We start from the raw sequence: 16,491 nt of genomic DNA, 5'->3' as shown, positions 1-16,491 counted from the left end.
AATAAAATCCAGAGGAAGGGAAAATAAACTTAGGAAAAAATAAGACAAAAGTAGGGTCTTAACGTAGCCACATAGTAGTAAAATAAGAGCTATGGCCCCACCTGTCCCTGCAGATCCCCTGCTAGGTCGGGCCTGATGAGGATATTCAACAGCACATGAACGACGATACTGTGTATCCGGCTGAAAAAGAGAAAAAATGAGACACTTCTTACAGTGTGACTTCTCCCAAAGGATAATACATTGGTAGGTTCACAAGGGAAAACCTTGAAATTGGACAATAATATAAACGGCATCGTTTGCCAATCTGAGGGACAAGTTGGCTGAGTGCACTCTGTTATATTCCGTGTGAAAAATCCCAAGCCAGAGGCTCACAAAGCCATTTGTCAACTTGTAAAAATTGTAAGTTCTACAACTTTAAAATATGCCTTTAAGAAAATCTTAGCATTTATAAATTCAGATGGTTGAATATTTCTAAATATAATTGGCTGCCAGGGGATTTTTCCCCCATTTCTATTACCTGCTGTTTAAAACAACAGAACAGAGCCTTTTCAGCAACATTGAAACACCCATGACTTTACCTCCATACTTGAAATGTGACCCAACATGAAATTCAGACATAGCAAAATTACCTCATGGAATTTAAAGATTTTTAAAATCAGACTGAAATATTAAAATGCAAATATCGAAAAAAGAGCTATTAATGTCATCCCACTGATGCTTCCAGAATAAAACACATCCCTCTCAGTTCCCTGTCAGAGCACTGGATTAAGGAGATTTCAGGAATATTTTTCTGGTGAAGCTTCATGTTTTTGATCAGGGGTCAGCAAACGTATTTTTTGTAGAGGGCCAGATAGTAAATATCTTAGGCTTTGTGGTACATACTGTCATTGCACCTACTCACCTCTGCTCTTGTAGTGGGAAAGCAGCCATAGACAGTACATAAGTGAATGAGCGTGGTGGCTGTCTGCTCTAATAAAACTTTGTTTACAAAAACAGGCAGTAAGCCAAACGGCCCGTGAACCATAGTTTGCTGACCCCTATTCTAGATGAGAGCACCAAGGAGCAGAGTGCTATTCTGGCAGTGCCAGGCACAGGACTCAGATCCAGTGCTCTCAGTTACATTGAATTACTGACTCCTTTGTCATGACAGCAAATTGGGAGAGAAATGGCTAAGGCAAGAAATTTTTACTTTTGTTATTGTTATAAAAATCTGAAAAAAAAATTTTGAAATGTGTTTAGTTTTATATCTAAGGCAATCAAAAATTAAATGTGCAGTAGACAATCTAGCTATAGAATATAATCATCAAACACTAAATGTCCTGGATCAGATTATGAGAAGACAAATTTAATAGAGGTTCTCAAACTTCCTAGGATTCACACTGAGTAAGAATCAGAAGTGCTCACATTTCCTTTTTGCCCTTGTTTTTGGTAAATCTCCCCCTAAATCAAGCCTCCTGAGGTCTACTGGGTTGAATAGTGTCTCCCCCAAAATTTATGTCCACCTGGAACTGTGAATGTGACTTTATTTAGAAAAATGATCTTTGCAGATGTAATCAAGTTAAGATGAAGTCATGCTGGATTAGGGTGGGCCCTAAATTCAATGACTGGTAGCTTTATAAGAGGGAAATTTGGACAGAGACATGGAGGAAGGCCATGTGAAGAGAGGCAGAAACTGAGTGACGCAGCTGCAAGCCAAGGAATGCCAAGGATTGCTGGCAACCATCAGAAGCTAGAAAAGAGGCAAGAAAAGATTCTTCCCTAGAGCTTGCAGAGGCAACATGGCTCTGCTGACATCTTGATTTTGGACTTCTAGGTTCTGGAACTAAGAGAATAAATTTCTATTGTTTTAAACCACCCAATTTGTGGTCATCTGTTATGGCAGCCCTAGGAAACTAATAAAATGTCCCATTCATTTATTAGTCTCACCACTCTTCTAGTGGAGGAAAGATTGTACAGTGCTTCAGGCTGATACAGTTCAAGTGTTATGAGTTGGGATAAGTGAGTGGCTTATCTCAACTGCAAACACCACCATCCTGACAACTGGTATAGGATGTGGAGCCCTGGTTCCTGGGCACTAAGTGTGGCCCCAGCCACTTCCCCAGGCTCTCCAAGTCTTCTTCCCACAAAGCAAATGAGGTGGAGCAGAGCTCCTGGTCTACAATTGGGCAAGGTCAGTGCATGACCTCCAATCTCCCAACCAGGTTTTTTCTGTTACTTGTTTAAAAGTAAAAGGGCTAGTGGGGCCCGCCCTGGTGCAGTGGTTAAGTTTGGCGTGCTTCACTTTGGCAGCCCAAGTTCTCAGGTTCAGATCTCAGGCGTAGACCTACACCATTCATCAGCTACACTACTCGTCAGCCATTCTGTGTTGGTGGCCCACATACAAAATAGAGGAGGATTGGCACAGATGTTAGCTCAGAGTGAATCTTGCTCAGAAAGAAAAAAAAAAAAGTAAAAGGGCTACTAAATGCACATTAAAGATTTTATTTATTTATTTTTTTTCCCCAAAGCCCCCCGGTACATAGCTGTACATTCTTTGTTGTGGGTCCCTCTAGTTGTGGCATGCGGGACGCTGCCCCAGCGTGGCCCAACGAGCAGTGCCATGTCCGCGCCCAGGACCCGAACCAACGAAACACTGGGCCGCCTGCAGCGGAGCGCGCGAACTTAACCCCTCGGCCACAGGGCCAGCCCCAAAATGCACATTAAATGGTAAGGCAATGTCAGCATTTCAAACACCAATAAAAAAAATGAAAGTCCTAATTCACCTATCCACCAGTCTACATCATAATATGATACCACTTTTCATGTAACTCCATAAAAGCAGTGTTAGAGAATGAAGTTATACTAATCTGATGGGGTAATGCACTGGAGTTTAACTTTCTTTTGCTTATTTTCAGAAATAACTTTAAATTCTTTAGAATTTGTAATTTATATATAAGGCATTTTTACCTTATTCTTTTTACAAGTTAAAAGAACGAGTGGCAGAGACCCATTAGAATTTCAACAAAATGTACTTAGAACACTATTTTTGTTAGAACCTCAACTTTTATTCTTGGTTGATTCAGCCACTATGTAAAGTCTTAAGTCTGCTGAAACTAGGTTTTTTTCTTTCCCCAACTATCAAGACCATAGAGGAAGTAAATGTCACTCTACCAAAAATGACTGAGTTGTGTTGGGCCTGGAGAAAAAGTCAGGTAAAAGGAGCCTCTCCTGGGGCTGCTGATGGTTAGGCTCATCCACCACTGCGCTTCGAGCTCGACTGGAATCACCATGGGTTTTCTGTAGAGGAGTTAAAAATTACAGAAAAAGTTTAAACAATTTGTAGTGGGAACTGTGCATATATGGTAACTGCAGGCCAAGCAGCTCCAGTTCCATTGCCATAAATTAGAGTTCAGTTTGTACTTTTAACAAAACATAGTATAAATCAAGACCAGAATACAGATCATGCAGAATTACTGCCCATGAGGTTTTAAGCACATGGAACGGCAACAGGAAAGAGACATACCATTTGCCTTTGTGGCCCCACAATGCTCAAGTGTTCCACTTCAGCTGTGCCAATAGGTGGCAGCAGATTATTTCGACTCAGAGGCATTGGTGAGGGAGAGGAGAGCGATTCGGCTGCCAAGGGGCTGCAGATCCCACCAGCGAATACCAAGATAAGAAAACACAGAGTTATAACAATACAAGAAAACTGATTAGAATCAAATAAATGAAGCAGGTGAGTTTAATGTCATGCACAGAAAGCTTTAAAGCTGTTTACATTTTTAAGTAAAGAGATCTCAATGAGAAGATTTTGGAAAATTAAGAGTTTTGGGCTTTTTTCATAGTATTTTCTGATTTTTGTTGAAACCTTATCCTGGGCACACAGCAGAGGTTGACCCTTTCTCTCACAGAGAACTGGAATAAAACAATTTTCCCTATCTGGTGTTGCACTTCTCTGCCAACTATGGATTTGTAACTTCACATCTGATGGAATTCTCCAGCTCTAGGCTTTATGGTTGTCCTTTTCACTTTATTATAATCACTATAATTCCCAGGTAAAGTTCCTAAACTTTCATTTACTTCCATGGAATTTGGAGCAGTTTGCAGTATTACTCATATCCGAGACAGTAACTGAAACTGAAGGGTATTTTCATGTTCCGGAAGAAACAAAGCAACCTATTTTTCCACTTTGAAAAAAGTACTGTCGGAAGGGATAAGACATTAATTATATATCAAGACCACTTATCCCCCCAAATGAATTAATCTATAGATGTATTGGTGTAGATATAGCTATAAAAACATAATAAAGTGAAAGGTGAACCTTGGTGTCCTGACAAAGATTTTTGGTGGTTTTGGACATCTCGTTTAGTGAGTCTATTGGGATAAATTATAACAAGAAACTGAAAAATCAAAATCAAGAAATAACATGTTGGGAGAGAAATATAGTGACATGCTTAATTTAGAAGCTGAATTCAAAACGCAGTTATGGCCTTATTATCTCATATCCTTGATCATGGTATTAGAAATCAACAACTAAAGAAAGAATTTTATTCAAAAAATTGGCTCCTAGGTATTTTTTGCACAATGATGTTCAGAGTGTCTAGTGAATGAACGGTGAGAAAAGAGAAAATATTTTCAGTGTTATTTCCTAAGAAGTGCTAAGGGACATTCTTCCTGGTACATAAGCAAGTACATATCTGATGTTATAAAGTTTTCATTGCCAGTGAGATAAGCAGATCTCAATGGTACAGAAAAATATGAAAGGAGAATTAATTATTATTTTGGGGTGAATTTCACTGAGTATGTTCCCACTAAGGAAAATGTTTAATAAAATACATATATCTTTTATTCTTTTGGTAAATCGCACTGAAGTATTCCAGCCAACATTTTATTTGTAGAAATATAAATCTTTAGCTAAATCAACAGAAAGATCCAGTATCTGTGTTTCATTCAAATTTAACCCCATCGTTTTCTGTATTGGATTTAAACAAGTGAACATCATAAAAATATGTAATGATTAGTTTCTAGGCATGTATTTCAATCTTACATTTAAAATCACCCTCTATGTGACATTCTTCTTTAGTTTTACCACAGTTTCTAGAAATTCTGCTTTTGAAACCTACACTCGGGATCCTCTGAGGATTTCTTCCACAGGTCTTGGCGTTCCAGCACGTGAATGGCTTGTGCTTATGGGATGAAGGGTACGTGGTGGGGGGTTGCGTCTCCTGGCGGACTGCACTGTATATGACAGAGATGATGTACTAAGCTCCAGGGCTCGATTTGGCCAATTTCGGGTTGAAAGGATGGTACTGGACCCAGGCCTCATTAGTAGCTTGTCATCAAGATCTCTAGTGGCCAAATCAGAAACCCACAGTGAAATCAAGATTGCTGTGTATAAGGAGACAGGACTCAAAGAGTAAAAAGACTTAGACTATAAAATACATTCAAGGGAGAAAAAAGCAAAAGTAAAAACTGTTCAATAAGTAACTTAGTTTCTAGAAGTTACATAATCTAGCTCAGGCATGAGAATGCATTCTTAAAAGAAGGACATTTCAGTCATACACATAATTTATTAGAATGGAGATTTGCAAAAGCAAGTCCATTATTCACCTGCCATCACAGTCACTCCGTCAGTTACTAGTGAAGACTAACCTGAAGAGTACCTACTCCAAAGTGCTTCCCAAAAGTTTATCTCAGGGACTGAGATTCTTACTGTATTTGAGGCATTCTTTTTTTTTTTAATTTTTTCTCTTCTCTTAAGCTATTTTTTTTTTAAGATTTTTAAAATTTTTCCTTTTTCTCCCCAAAGCCCCCCCGGTACATAGTTGTATATTTTTAGTTGTGGGTCCTTCTAGTTGTGGCATGTGGGATGCTGCCTCAGCGTGGCTTGATGAGCGGTGCCATGTCCGCGCCCAGGATCCGAACTGGCGAAACCCCTGGGCTGCGGAAGCGGAGCACGAGAACTCAACCACTCGGCCCTGGGGCCGGCCCCTGAGGCATTCTTTTGTGCTGAAGGAATGTCACCAGAAAGAGTTGAAAGGCAAATATTGCTGCTTGAGAGCAGTGTAGCACCAGTGTGGCTCCCACTGCAGAGATTAAAATGCTAAGCTAGTTGGAGCCTGCAGGGGTAGGGGTGTGGGTTCCTTGGAAAGCTGGGAGCAGGCGAGGGGTCCAGAGCCTTGTGCTGCTCAGGGCAGCAGGACCACAGTGGATCCCCATTTGCGTAAACAAGTGTGAAATACAACGCTTTTCTGGAATTACTTTGTTAATAAAATACTATGCCCAAACAGTTGGGTAGCTTAAACTCTGCCCTACAGATCCAGCGCTTTTTTTTTTTTTTTAAAGATTTTGTTTTTTCCTTTTTCTCCCCAAAGCCCCCCGGTACATAGTTGTGTATTCTTCGTTGTGGGTTCCTCTAGTTGTGGCATGTGGGACGCTGCCTCAGCGTGGTCTGACGAGCAGTGCCATGTCCGTGCCCAGGATTCGAACCGACGAAACACTGGGCCGCCTGCAGCGGAGCGCGCGAACTTAACCACTCGGCCACGGGGCCAGCCCCCAGATCCAGTGCTTTTTGAAAAGCAGATGAGGGCAAGCCTGGTGGTGCAGCGGTTAAGTTCGCACGTTCCGCTTCTCAGCAGCCCGGGGTTCGCCGGTTCAGATCCCAGGTGCGGACATGGCACTGCTTGGCATGCCATGCTGTGGTAGGTGTCCCACATATAAAGTAGAGGAAGATGGGCACGGATGTTAGCTCAGGGCCAGGCTTCCTCAGAAAAGAAGAGGATGACTGGCAGTAGTTAGCTCAGGGCAAATCTTCCTCAAAAAACCAAAAAGAAAAGCAGATGAGAGGACATTTGACTCTATTGTAAGGCACTTAAGAGACAGTATTTGCACAGTGAAGTGGAAGGAAAGTGAAAGCATAAAGCTCTGCCATGTGCTCTTTTGGCTTTTAGCAAGTTCCTCAACCTTTCAGGCCACTTTGGTGTCCTCTAGTGCAAAATATGCCTCCATGTTTGGAGGACTTGGAAGGGGAAAATGCCTGTCAAGGAATAGGGCTAAACCTTGAGCATTACTCATATGAGATTTTTCTGGTCTTCCTACCTCCCTAACCATTCACTTAGACCTTTTCTTTACACGCCCTGCTTTCTAATTACAAAAGGTTTAGGTCTTAGCTGCTCTATGCTCTTGTCTATTTTGTCCTCTGGACTGCTCGTTCATAATTCTGGATTCGATTATCACCTCTAGTCAGGTGGCTTCTAGATCAATCTCCAGATCTGACGTCTTCCATATTTCCAGCGAGATGGCACATCATTGTAAACTCAACAACACCCCAAACCAAACTCACCTTTCCCCACCAAACAAGCTTCCCTTGAGCTTGAAATCTCAGAGTTGACTTTGACTCTCGTATTGTTTAGAGAATTTGATTTCTTTTACAGTATCTCCTAAAATATTTCATTCCTTTTATATCCTTTGCTACAACCTGAGTACAGACCCTTAGCAGCTCATGCTTGAACTCCTGCATTAGACTCCTTACCTTCAGTCCTTCCTGCTTGATTCAATCTATGTTCTATTGCTGTGAAATCTTTCAAATTCCTGATTTAAATATATGTGCTCCCCAAGTGAAACTCATACATTGCTAGTGGGAGTATAAAACAGTGCAATTACTTTGAAAAACTGTATGGAAGTTTATTATAAAATTAAGCATACACTCACCTATCCTATGACACTTTCACTTGTAGATCTTGAACCAAGAAAAATGAAACCATAGTCCACAAAAAAACCTGTGCAAGAATATTTATAGTGCCTTTATGCATAACAGCCCCAACCTGGAAGCAGCCCAAGTGTTCATTAACAGAAGAATGGGTAAACAAATTGTAATGTATTCTTACAACAGAATACTACTTGGCAATAAAAGAGAAAGTCACATGCAACGACATGGATGGATCTCAAAAACATGGCATTCAAAACCCTCACAGTCTGGTCCCATCCTTCATTAATTTCATAGGATCTTCTTTCCCACTAATTACACCGTGGTCTATTTTAATTCTAGAAGACTGTCAATGATCTTTGGTCAGAAGCATGAAAGTCCTGGCCTATCTCTTCCTATCCTACTATAGCAAAAATGGTCTGCTTTCTCTTCTAAATATTTTGATTTTTCCCATCTCCAAATCTTTCCCAAACCATTCCTCGTACCAGAATAGCCTTGCTGCTCTTTTCTGCTTATCCAAACTCCCATCTTTCAAGGACAAGTTCAAAACCTACACTTACCCACCAAAATGCCTCCCTTCTTTGGGGCTGCCATAGCACTCACTTGGTACCACACACTTGGCACTCATTCACAAAAATGCCCTAGGTCTCTTTTTACCCATGTGTCTCTTCTCTTTCCAGTTATATTACCAGCTCCTTGAGGGTGGAGACCATTTCCCTTAGATGTTTTTACTCCCCAGATGTCTCTGTGGTTGCTTAGGAGGTACTCAATACATGCACGTTGATTGACTGACTTTGCTTTCCTTTTATTTCTCAGTGATCTATTTAAACTTTATTAAAATTTTATACTTCTTACAGGAGCTTGTCCATTAGGGAGAGATTTCTTGGCTGTAGAGGCATCCCATGAACCAAGAGACCATTCACATTTGGCTGATGACCACTTGCTGCTTGACAGAGACTCATCTACATGTCAAAAGAAGATGTTACTCATTATTTGTTGTTGAAGATACCTGCTTGGTTTCCCAACTTTGCCAAAAGTTAATATTTCTAAATGCATTTTTATCCTATGCCTTAATTTTTTGTAACATCTTGGCCAGTGGCCCAGCTAGGGCCCCAAGTCCACTGTCAAGATGACAGAGTCCTTTCTTCTTCATTTCTAAATGACTGCAAGTGGGGGAATTCTGATCAACCCAGATGAAAGCAATTAGCCACTCTCATAGAAGAGAGAGGGTCTTTATTATTATCATTATTATACACATTACATTAGAAAAGAAAACACAAAATATGGAAGAAAAAATAAGTGGAAACTCTAACATAATCTCTTTCACCATCACACAATTCTACACTCTGCACAGACTAATCCCTTCTCCTTCATTAACCCCTGGAGCAGTCAGCTCTCAATGATAACCTAAATTCTGAAGATTGTTTATTAGAGGAGAAAATTTTATTTGTTCTAATGTTAGCAGGATTTAATCTTACTTGGACTGACATCACCACCTTAGAAGCCTGTTTATTTTCTCTCTCAGGTCATCAGTTAAGTGTCCTTTCTGGTCATTTCCTTCTCTGCCACAGCATGCATTTTTCTCCTACTTTCTCTCAAGAATATTTGGATTAATGCTTTTCCTTCCTTTGATCATTAACAACCAGAACCATTTACGTTAACTACTCAGGGCTTAGGCTACCTAAACCATAGCCAAACCAGTTAACATGTAGAAGTATTTTATTACCACCAAAGGAACATAGTTCACCTGATTTATCCTCCAGTGTGATAAGGTAAGGGCCTTATTAATTTTATTTTTAAATAACCCTTTTGTAAATCCAGCTGCACAGTATCTGGCCAGTATACCAATAAAGCAAACACTTGATCTGGTAGTAGATCAGGGTTGATGAACATAGCCCAAGGATTAGAATCCTCCTTTTCTTTCTTTTTTCTCCTCTCCACCCCCACTACTTTGCCACAAGTCACACTGGGAAACTATCATGTAGGAACTAGGACTACATAAATCATTACACAGGGATGAGACCAGGTTCATCAGCCTTCTGCAAGAAATGGCCATCTTAATGCTTGTCCACAGACTTAATTGAGACCGATTTCTCCTATCTGGTTTCTCTTTTACAGTTGGGTTATGAGTACTAAACATCCAAAAGGCAAAAAAGTCAACAGATTCAAATATTAAAAATTAAACAAAAACCAGGTAGACTGAGATAAGAGAAAAAAGGAAAGAGTGAAAAGGAGAAATTCAAAGGAGAGAATGTTAATTAAGGCCATAGAAAATTGGAGATTGGTACCTCTTTTCATTGTATCCTTCATTCTTCCCAAAACAGACTTAGGCTGACCACATAGTTGATTCTAGCCTGCACACCTTACGGATGCCTTTTCAAAAGAGCTGACTGAGAATTACCTATCAACCTTAATTGGCTATTAATTTTTTAAACTGAAATTAAACCTATCAATACAAAGTCACTGGGATTATTGTGATAAACACATAACAGAAAACAAAATTGAGTCATAAATAATACAATTAAGGCAAATAACTCTGAGCAAACTTCCTCTGGCAAGAACAGTCCTAGGTTCTCCAATACATTCCCCTGTGGGGCTTACCGGATTAGAGGTGATGGACAGCACCTTAGACTGTGGCACTCGAGGTAAGACCAAAGGTTGTGGTTCACTCAGCACACAGGGGCTTTCTGAAGCTGGTCTGGTGATTGCAACATTACTCTCATCATCTAAGCAAAGGAACAGAATCTATTATCCATGGGTATCTTCACACCCATGGCAACAGTACTGTGAAAAAAATTCTCCCCTGAGAAGAATTCATAATCTCAAGCTAGGCTTCACTCATCTGTGCAGCCCAATTTCATACCACCTGCATGGTTCAAGAAAACTCCTCAAACCGGGAATTTAGTTTAAAGTGGTTTCCCAGGCTAACAATGCCTATCGGTACCTGGCAGCAGGAAAAGCAAAAGACCTCTAGAGCAAAGGTGTCCAACAGAACAACCAGAGTTGATGGAAATGTTCTACATATGTGCTGTCCAATATAATGGCCTCTGTGGCTATGGAGCACTTAAAATTTAGCTAGTGTGATTGAGGAACAAAATTTTAAATTTTATTTGATTTTAATTAAAATTTAAATAGCCACATGTACTATTGACTAGTGTATCGGACAGTGTAGCTCTAGGGAAACCTTCAGATCATTAATCCAGGCTTCAAAGAACTCCCATACATAAAGTTGCAAGATTAAAATCCACTTAAAAATCATACAATCCACAAAGAAACAAGACACTTTGAGAAAGAGCAAGCAGAAACAACATATCAGCAAAGACTTGAGAAATTAGAATTATTAGGTGCAGAATGTAAAACAAATGAAGCAATTGAAAATATGAGTACAGACTAAGACAAAAATGACCAAGCAGATTCAAAAAAGAAAAAAACGAAAGAACTAAAAAACTCAGCAGAGGGGGGCTGGCCCCGTGGCCGAGCGGTTAAGTTCGCGCACTCCGCTGCAGGCGGCCCAGTGTTTCGTTGGTTCGAATCCTGGGCACGGACATGACACTGCTCATCAAACCACGCTGAGGCAGCGTCCCACATGCCACAACTAGAAGGACCCACATCGAAGAATATACAACTATGTACCAGGGGGCTTTGGGGAGAAAAAGGAAAAAATAAAATCTTTAAAAAAAAATAAAAAAACTCAGCAGAGGGCTGGCCTGGTGGTGCAGCAGTTAAGTGTGCACATTCTGCTTCCGCGGCCTGGGATTCACTGGTTCAGGGCTTGGGATTTGCCGGTTGAGATCCCAGGTGCAGACATGGCACTGCTTGGCAAGCCACGCTGTGGCAGGCATCCCACATATAAAGTAGAGGAAGATGGGCACGGATGTTAGCTCAGGGGAGTCTTCCTCAGCAAAAAGAGGAGGATTGCCAGCAGATGTTAGCTCAGGGCTAATCTTCCTCAAAAAAGAAAAAAAAAGAAAACTCTGAAGCAATAATGGCTGAAAACTTTCCAAACAATAAAACGACAGATCCAAAAAGCTCAACAAACTCCAAGCAGAAGTAAATTGAAGAAAATTACATCAGAACACATCATAATCAGAGTGACGTCAGCAACATGGCGGCATGAGTGCACCAGGGACTCTCTCCCCTCCAAATTACAACCAAAAAGAGCAACTGCTTTCCAACCAAAAAAGAAATCTTAAGAAGAGAAATCGTCAGAGACCCACAGCAGCCAAATGACGAAGTGCGGAGAGGCTGGAGCCCCCCTTGGAGGAGCTGGAATGGGGTAAGAGAGAACTTCATTCCTTCCCCTAGAGACTGGGATTGCTGCCAGGGGCGGGGGAAAGAGTGGGGGAGGGGCCGCACATCAAGGGATCATGGAGAACTCCCACTGCCCGTGCAGTGGAAACCCTCTAATGGGGGACAGCTTTCACGTGGGGAAACCCCAGCAAGCCAGGGCCCCAGGAGACCAGAGAGCGAGTTGATCCGAATTGAGGTCGCTGTGCATGAGAAAGTGCCCCTCCTCCGGAAACCCATGCTGCCTGCCACCATGGTGGCTGAAGGTGGAGGGCTCAGAATGCGTGGCTCTTGACCCCCATCTAGTGACGACAGGCTGTAACTGCTACCGAAAAATAGCATCATGCACAAAAACTGCTCCTCTACCATCCAGCAATTTATAAGAGCTCCAGTCCAAAAGGAAAACAATAAAAACACGCAAGTATGTCCTAAGGAATTGGAAATAGATAAACTAAGTGAAGATGACTTCAAAACAGCTATCATCAAAATGCTCAATGAGATAAAGGGAAATATAGAGAAACAAGTCAACGATCTCTGGAGTTACTTCACAAAAGAGATTGAAACTATAAAGAAGAATCAATCACAAATACTACAGATGAAAAATACAATGGATCAGATAAGACAGAATACGGATTCCCTGAATGACCGTGTAGACACCATAGAGGAGCAAATTAGCATAATCGAAGATAGACAGGCAGAATGGCTCCAGACAGAGGAAGAAAGAGAACTAAGAATTAAAAAAACTGAAGAGGATCTCTGAGAAATAGCTGACTCAATGAGAAAATGCTACTTAAGAATAATCAGTATTCCTGAGGGCATGGAAAAGGAAAATGGAACAGAAAGCGTGCTCAACAAAATAATAGAAGAGAACATCCCAAAGCTTGGGATTGAGAGAGAAATGTGTGTGGAGGAAGTTTTCAGATCTCCTAGATTTATCAACGTAAAAAGACCTACTGCAAGGCATGTAGCAGTAAAAATGGCAAAAATGAACGACAAAGAAAGCATTCTCAGGGCAGCAAGGCAGAAGAAAATAACCTACACAGGAACGCCTATCAAACATTCAGCAGGTTTCTCTACAGAAACCTTATAAGCTAGGAGAGATTGTAGTGACATATGCAAAACTTTAAAGGATAAAAATCTTCAGCAAAGAAAACTCTATCCAGCAAAAATATCCTTGAGATATGAGGGAGAAATTAAATCTTTTCCAGACAAACAAAAGCTAAGGGAATTCGTAGTCACAAGACCTTCACTACAAGAAATACTCAAGAAGGCTCTCATAACTGAAAAAAGAAAAAAAGGGAGAAAGGGGCCACAAAACACAGAGTAGGGAGACAGATAGAATTGGAATAGGAGAGCAAATATTCAACTATAGCATTAGGATAAAGGGAAGTAAATCACCAAAGCAAAGACAATCTTATCACTCTAACCACAAACTCACAACACAGGTTGGAATAAGAGATGAAAATAATAATTTAGGAGGGGAGGGGGAAAGGGACTGAAACAGCCTAGGCTAAGGAAGTAAGAGACCACCAGAAAATGGACTGTTATACACGAGATTCTGAATACAAACTTCAGGGTAGCCACTAAATTAAAAAACAGAAGAGAGACACAAAACAAGTAAGGAAAAATCTAAGAAACCCAGCATAAAGAAATTGCAGAAGTGAATGGGTAGGCTAAAACACACAGGACAAGAAACAAAGGAAACACAGGAAAACCGGAAAACGAGCAACAGAATGACAGCATTAAGCTCTCATGCATCAATACTGACCCTCGATGTAAACAGATTGAACTCTCCCATAAAGAGACACAGAGTGGCAAAATGGATTAAAGAACAAGATCCAACAATTTTTTGCTTCCAGGAAACACACCTCAGTTCCAAGGACAAACATATGATCAGAGTGAAGGGGTGGAAGACAATACTCCAAGCAAACAGCAAGCAAAAGAAAACAGGTGTCGCACTACTTAGACAAAACAGACTTCAAGATAAGGCAGGTAAAGAGAGACATAGAGGGCCAATATATAATGATCAGAGGGACACTTCATCAAGAAGAAATAATGCTTATAAATATCTATGCACCCAACACAGGACCACCAAAGTTCATAAAGCAACTATTAACAAACCTAAAAGAAGATAACAAAAATAACACAATAATAGTAGGGGACCTCAACACCCCACTCACATCAATGGACAGATCATCCAGACAGAAAATCAACAAAGAAACAGTGGATCTAAACGAAAAGCTAAAACAGTTGGACTTAATAGACATATATAGAACACTCCATCGAAAAACAGCAGAATACACATTCTTCTCAAGTGCATATGGAACATTCTCAAGGCGAGACCATACGCTGGGAAACAAGGCAAGCCTCTATAAATTTTAAAAAGTTGAAATAATAACAAGCATCTTCTCTGATCATAATGCTGTAACGCTAGAAATTAATTACAAGAAAAAAGGTGAGAAAGGCACAAGGATGTGGAGACTAAATAATATGCTATTGAACAAGCAATGGATCATTGAAGAAATTAAAGAAGAAAAAAATACCTGGAGACAAACAAAAATGATAACATGCCATAGCAACTCCTATGGAATACAGAAAAAACTGTATTAAGAGAAAATTCATTGCAATGCAGACACATCTTAACAAACAAGAAAAATCCCAAATAAGCAATCTTAAACTACACCTAACTGAATTAGAGAAAGAAGAACAAACAAAGCCCAAAGTCAGCAGAAGGAGAGAAATAATAAAAATCAGAGCAGAAATAAATGCTATTGAAACAAAAAAGGCAGTAGAAAGGATCAATGAAACAAAGAGCTGGTTCTTTGAGAAGATAAATAAAACTGACAAACCCCTAGCCAGACTTACAAAGAAAAAAAGAGAGAAAGCTCAAATAAACAAAATCAGAAATGAAAGAGGAGAAATAACAACAGACTCCGCAGAAATACAACGGATTATAAGAGAATACTACAAAAAAACGACATGCCAAAAAAACAGATAACCTAGAGGAAATGGATAAATTCTTGGACTCCTACAATCTCCCAAAGCTCACTCGAGAAGAAGCAGACAATTTGAACAGACCAATCACAAGGAAAGAGAACGAAAGAGCAATCAAAAGCATCCCAAAGAATAAAACCCCAGGACGAGATGGCTTTCCTGGGGAATTCTACCAAACTTTCAGAGAGGATTTAATACCTATCCTTTGCAAGCTATTCCAAAATTAGGGAGGATGGAACACTTCCTAACACATTCTACGAGGCCAACATCAACGCTGATACCAAAGCCTGACAAGGACAGCATGAAAAAGGAGAAATACAGGCCAATATCGCTGATGAACACAGATGCAAAAATTCTCAACAAAATTTTGGCCACCAGAATTCAGCAATTCATCAAAAGGATCATACATCATGATCAAGTGGGATTCATACCAGGGACACAGGGATGGTTCAACATCCGCAAATCAATCAACGTGATACACCACGTCAACAAACTGAGGAATAAAAACCACATGATCATCTCATAGATGCAGAGAAAGCATTTGACAAGATCCAACAGCCATTTATGATAAAAACTCTGAACAAAATGGGCATAGAAGGAAACTACCTCAACATAATAAAGGCCACATATGACAAACCCACAGCCAACATCATACTCAATGGGCAAAAACTGAGCACCATCCCACTGAAAAGAGGAAGGAGACCAGGATGCCTTCTATCACCACTCTTATTTAACATAGTACTGGAGGCTTTGGCCAGAGCAATTAGGCAAGAGGAAGGAATAAAAGGAATCCAACTGGGAGGGAAGAAGTGAAATTCTCACTGTTTGCAGACGACATGATCTTATATACAGAAAACCCCAAGGAATCCATTGGAAAACTTTTAGAAGTAATCAACAACTACAGCAAAGTTGCAGGGTATAAAATCAATTTACATAAATCAGTAGCATTTCTATACTCTAATAACGAACTAACAGAAAAAGAACTCAACATAACACCATTCACAATCGCAACAAAAAGAAGAAAATACCTCGGGTGAATTTAACTAAGGAAGTGGAAGACCTATACAACAAAAATTACAAGGCTTTTCTGAAAGAAATGGATGAAGACATAAAGAGATGGAAAGACATTCCATGTACATGCATTGGAAGAATAAACATAGTTAAAATGTCCATTCTACTTAAAGCAATCTATAGATTCAACGCTATCCCAATCAGAATCCCAATGACATTCTTTACAGAAATAGAATAAAGAATCCTAAAATTCATATGGGGCAATAAAAGACCCCGAATTGCTAAAGCAATCCTGAGAAAAAAGAACACAGCTGGAGGCATCACAATCCCTGACTTCAAAACATACTACAAAGCCACAGTAATCAAAACAGCATGGTACTGGTACAAAAACAGGTGCACAGATCAATGGAACAGAATTGAAAGCCCAGAAATAAAACCACACATCTGTGGACAGCTAATCTTCGACAAAGGAGCTGAGGGCATACAATGGAGAAAAGAAAATCTTTTCAATAAAT

General features: G+C 40.1%; 1 protein-coding gene across 5 annotated transcripts in view; it reads right to left on the bottom strand.

The window, feature by feature from the left end:
* FAM149B1 (family with sequence similarity 149 member B1) overlaps window positions 1-16,491 on the bottom strand; it is a 67,134-nt gene that overhangs the window by 2,278 nt on the left and 48,365 nt on the right. For 4 of the 5 annotated variants that reach the window (XM_070566062.1, XM_070566071.1, XM_070566057.1 and 1 more), the window contains 6 exons: window positions 10,286-10,410; window positions 8,540-8,646; window positions 5,103-5,327; window positions 3,503-3,626; window positions 3,151-3,276; window positions 102-180 (listed from right to left, as the gene is read on the bottom strand). In XM_070566062.1, coding sequence (XP_070422163.1) covers window positions 102-180; window positions 3,151-3,276; window positions 3,503-3,626; window positions 5,103-5,327; window positions 8,540-8,646; window positions 10,286-10,410 — 786 coding nt within the window. The remainder of the gene's footprint in view (window positions 1-101; window positions 181-3,150; window positions 3,277-3,502; window positions 3,627-5,102; window positions 5,328-8,539; window positions 8,647-10,285; window positions 10,411-16,491) is intronic. The other variant, XM_070566060.1, reaches the window with a different exon arrangement.

The sequence above is a fragment of the Equus przewalskii genome, chromosome 1, assembly GCF_037783145.1.
Source record: "Equus przewalskii isolate Varuska chromosome 1, EquPr2, whole genome shotgun sequence".
NCBI classification, from domain to species: Eukaryota; Metazoa; Chordata; class Mammalia; order Perissodactyla; family Equidae; genus Equus; species Equus przewalskii.
This window is presented reverse-complemented; position numbering and strand designations above follow the sequence as displayed.